The sequence below is a fragment of the Octodon degus genome, unplaced genomic scaffold (genome assembly GCF_000260255.1).
Source record: "Octodon degus isolate 3935 unplaced genomic scaffold, OctDeg1.0 scaffold00001, whole genome shotgun sequence".
NCBI lineage: Eukaryota > Metazoa > Chordata > Mammalia > Rodentia > Octodontidae > Octodon > Octodon degus.
In genome coordinates, this window is record NW_004524577.1 from 40,135,327 (window position 1) to 40,140,006 (window position 4,680).

General features: G+C 40.9%; 1 protein-coding gene across 1 annotated transcript in view; it reads right to left on the reverse strand.

Moving 5' to 3' along the window:
• The window catches only part of Ndufs4 (NADH:ubiquinone oxidoreductase subunit S4), a 111,110-nt gene extending 110,850 nt beyond the window's left edge, over positions 1-260 (reverse strand). The window contains exon 1 of the mRNA XM_004623101.3: positions 116-260. Coding sequence (XP_004623158.1) covers positions 116-213 — 98 coding nt within the window. The 5' untranslated portion in view covers positions 214-260. The remainder of the gene's footprint in view (positions 1-115) is intronic.
• Between the last annotated feature and the right edge of the window lie 4,420 nt (positions 261-4,680).

A 4,680-nucleotide genomic window follows, 5' to 3' on the forward strand; every position in this document is an offset into this window, starting at 1 on the left:
CCCGAAGGGACGGTCAGCCGCGGACGCCGGCCGGGCCCTCCCGGACTCCAACTGCGGGGCCCCGGAAAGTGCCGAGACCTGAGGAGCCCGGAGAAGAAGGCGACGAGTCGGTTACCTGGTCAGCACCGTGGAAGTGGAAGCGGCAGCTGTGGCCGGTGCCCTTCTCCCCAACAACGCTCGCTTCAGCGCCACTGACATTGAGACCGCCGCCATGTTGCTGCGGCCAAACAGCCGGCGGGTGCGACGGATCCCCACGAGGGACTGATTTCCTTCGTTCCCAGTCTAGCGCAAACGCACTGTAAGGGGCGGGGTCCTTTCTAAGCTTGGGTTTGCGAGTGTTGGGAAAGACGTGCAGAGTGCCTTGAGGGTCAATATTAGCCCAATAAAGAATAATTCTCGTTGGTTGCTAGGATTATTACAAAGATGAAAAGCACAAAAGAAAGTGGTTGAAAACTTGAACACCGGCCTCTCAGAGTTTTGCAAAGCACTGTCTCATCTGGGACCCCACTGGAAGAATCAGAAGGCTCTCTGAGTCTTTGAGAGAGCAAAGCAGTACTCTCCCAAAGGGTTGCTAGGTTCTGTTTCCACCCCCTCTGGACAGAGCTCTATGGATGTTTTGGAGCTGTAATGATCATATTATGGCCCTGCAAAGGTGGGGTTTTTTCTTTGTTTTTGTTACGTTTTTTTGACATCTGGACTAATTGCTACTGGGCTGTACCCCTATGCCCTAAATATTATATAAATATTGAGTGCATATAAAAGAAAATTGCTGCCAGTGGTGCTGCTCACCTGTTATTACAGAAGCTAAGGAGGTTGAGGCAGAAAAATCATGACTTCGAGCCGATTTGAGCAGCTTAGTGAGACTGGTCTCAAACAATAAATCAGTAAACGGAACTCGGACTGTATATCAGAATGCTGCTACGTTTCATTACTAATACTACCAAAAAAAATGAAAATATGGATGTGTGTTCCAAAACTGTGATTTGTATAACATAAAACCACATTACTTTGTGGGTTTCTTTTTTTTTTTTTTTTTTTTTAATAAAATTTTATTCTTACATGTACAACAGACTCCAAGAACACACTTCATTGTAGTTACAGGTGTCAAGAGATCCAGATATCTGAATAGGAATGGAATCCCAGCCACCATCATTGTACACATAAGAAACAATTTTATTTTTTGCCAGATTCCTTAATTTCACCCGTGGCCAGGGGGCCCTTGGTTTTTAGCCCCTCAAGTTTCTTCTGCTCCTCCTTTATCCTCTGTTTGAGTGCTCTGTCTTCCTTGGCCATCTCCTTGGCCTGCTTCGGGGCTTCTTCTTGTCCCCTTCGTGGCCGGACATGGCGCCGACACACCCACCTTCTCAGCCGAGCTTAGAAGCCAGCGACCTGGGTTCCGTTTTTAAAAGAAGTTGATTTGACAGTGTCTGCCTGGTAAGCACAAGGTTCTGGGCTTGACTCCAATTTGAAAGAGACTGTACCTACTTTAACACTCAAGCACATGAAAACACAACCTTCATTGAAAGAATAGGATTACTAAGAGGATGAGGAATTTATTCTGCAACACGCAAAGGAATGGAGAAAAGAGAGAAAGGAAAATTCATTTCCGGAGAAAGAAGAAGTACACAGCATGAAGGAAGGTGAAGGAACTGCGTCTCAGTGAGCTTACTCTCAAACATTTTATTTTTAAATAATGAATGGCTGAGAGGAAGTTGCAAGGCTATTACAGAGAGGTCTTGTGTACTTGTCATCCGTTCTTTTGATTTCTTGCGATAACACTGGTGTAGATACAAAGCCATAAACTGACATGATACAAAATGTTTGTTTAATGAAATATCTATCACATACATCAGTTTGTCCAAGCACCATGAAAATACAAAACTACTCCACAGCAAAGAATTCCCTGGTGATGGTGTTTCATAATAATGCCTACTCTCTTACCACACCTCTTGCATGCACCTGCTGCTATTTCCATTTTTATAATTTTGGCATTTTGAGAATGTTATCGTAATACACTTGATCAGTTTCTGATCTTTTGAGGTGGTCTGCTTTTACTCAGCATAATGCCAGGTATTAGTATGTATCAGTAGTTCATTCCTCTTTTATTGCTGAGTAGTATTCCATGTAAAAATAAACCTCAATTTGTTCAATCGTTGATCCACAGCAAAATAATTGCAAATAACTGCTATCAGTATCAGAAGTTGTATAAAGGTTTTTATGCAAATGTAAGTTTTTGTTTCTCCGAAGTGGATGCCCTAAAGTACAGTTGCTAGACCATGTACTGTATGTATGCTTAATTTTTTTTTAAAGAAACTGCTGTACTGGCCTGGAGGTGTGTGTCAGAGTCAGAGCCTAGTATTTAAAAGGTCTGGGCTCAATCCAAATAAAAACAGACAAAATAAAGCAAACATAAACCCAAAGCTTGCGTTTTATATTCTCACAGGCTATGTATGAAAGATCCAGTTTTTCATATAGTCACCAACATTGTTACTATTTTTATTTTTGCTGAGCTAAAACAAGTGTGTGGTGATATCTCATCATAGTCTTAATTTGTATTCCCTTAATAGCTAATGTTGTTAAATAGATTTTCATATTCCTGTTTTCCATTTGCATAATCTATTCTGATAAACATCTGTTTTCCACTCTTTTTTTTTTTTTTTTTTTTTAAGCAGTACCGGGAATCAAACTCAGGACCTTGCACTTGCCAGGCAAACACTTCTTCCCCTGAGCTAACTCCCCAGCCCTCTACTCATTTGCTAATTGTACTTTTTCATTTTACATTTTGAGTTCTTTGTTTTCTAAATATGAGTGTTTTAGCAGACATGTGACTCACAAATACCTTCTCCCATTTGTAGCTTGTCTTTTTGTCCACTTAACAAGATCTTTCACAGAACAAATGGTTTTAGTTTTGAAGAAATCTGGTTTTTCCATTTTTTAAATTTATAGCTTGCGCTTTTCATGTTTTGTCTAAGAACTGTTTACCAACCCTACTCTCTAAGATTTTTCTCTTGTTTCATTCTAAAGATTTTTCTTTAAGTCTTACCTTTTCCATTTAAGTCTTCTAATCATTTTTAGTTAATTTTTGTGAGCTAATTTTTTAGTTAATAAGGTGCGGGGGTTGGGACAAAAGGCAGGTTTTGTTTCCTGGCTGTCCTATTGGTTCAGAAAACCAGTTGTTTGGTGAAAAGACTGTCCTTCTTCGACGGAATTGCTTTTCTATCTTTGTTTAAAAGGCTCTTAGCTGTAATCGTATTTGGCTATTTGCTGGGTTTTCTATTTCAGAGGGAATTCCAAGCTCAAAAGTGGTTTTGATGTTTGAGTTAAATTTTAATGAAGATTTTCCATATCAAAGAGTAACTTATAACATGTCTCAATTTTCAGCAGGGCATCATAGCCTGTTACTAGCATCACGGATCCAAACTCAGACACTCCTACTGCGATTCTCTTTGCCTCCTGCTAAAAGATTTGAATCCCCAAGGGACCCTCCTCCTGGCCCCTTGCCTTCCACATAGCCTCGGATCCACGGCTCTGCCGCGACATGCTCCAGTGGGGCTGCTGGTTCTCTGCCTGCTGCCGGAGTCCCTCAGCCACCCAGACCCGACCTTCTTCCTGACCTGACACACAGAATCTAGGCCCAAGGATGAAACAGAGATAATTCATATGTGTATTGTATGTACATATTTTTGTAATTTCACCTAATTCACAACATGTCTAGGTCTTATTATTTTATCATTTGAGTAAGAGTGTTAAATTGTAAATTAACACTGGGGCCGATGCCTGTGTCCTGGGGAGCTGGAAGGGAAAAGGAAGGATCACGCCTAGGCGCTTTAACAAAACCCTGACTCAAAATAAAAACTAGAAAGGGCACGGGATGTAGATCAGTGGTAGAGTTTGCCCAGGCTCAATCTTTAGCACTGGGGGAAGAAGAGAAGGGTACGGGGAGGGATTGAATTTACTTTTTCTTTAGATTTGATATACAATGACCAGAATCTTCCTCCTGAGCTAGCGATTATTGCTAACAACACAGCAACCAAAAACATTAATTTTATCCTATGCAGTACTACCCAACTGTGTCTTTTTTTCATTTTCATTTTATTTTATTTGTTTCCAGTACTAGGGATTGAGCCCAGGGTCTCAAGCATGCATTCTGCCACGGAGCCACACTTAGCCCCTTTATTTTTTTGGTAAGACATAGGTCTTTCTATATTTCCCAGACTCATCTCCAACTTGTGAACCCTCCCGCCACAACCACCTGAATACTGTCATACAACATTTCACTCACTTCATGTCCCTAACCTCATTTCCCAGATGATTTTCTAGAGAATGGTAACTTTATGAGAGTTTCACAGATGTTTCTGAAAAATAATTTTATATTAATTTATCCCTGACTTGAGTATTCATAATATCCTTGGAATAGTTCTTAGTTCCACATTTTTTTTTATGCTCTACCTCAATCATTGAAATATATTCAGAAGTTGGCTATTTTCCCTACCTTCACTATTACTCTGATCCAAATAACCTTCCCTTCCTGAAGATTCTGGCAATGGCCTCTCTACTGTTTCCACGTAACAATTGGAACTGTTTTGTTTGAGACAAGGTCTCTCTACATAGCCCAGGCTGGCCTTGAACTCGTGGTAATCCCGAGGGTCTTCCTAACCACCCTGCCTTCATGTCAGTCAC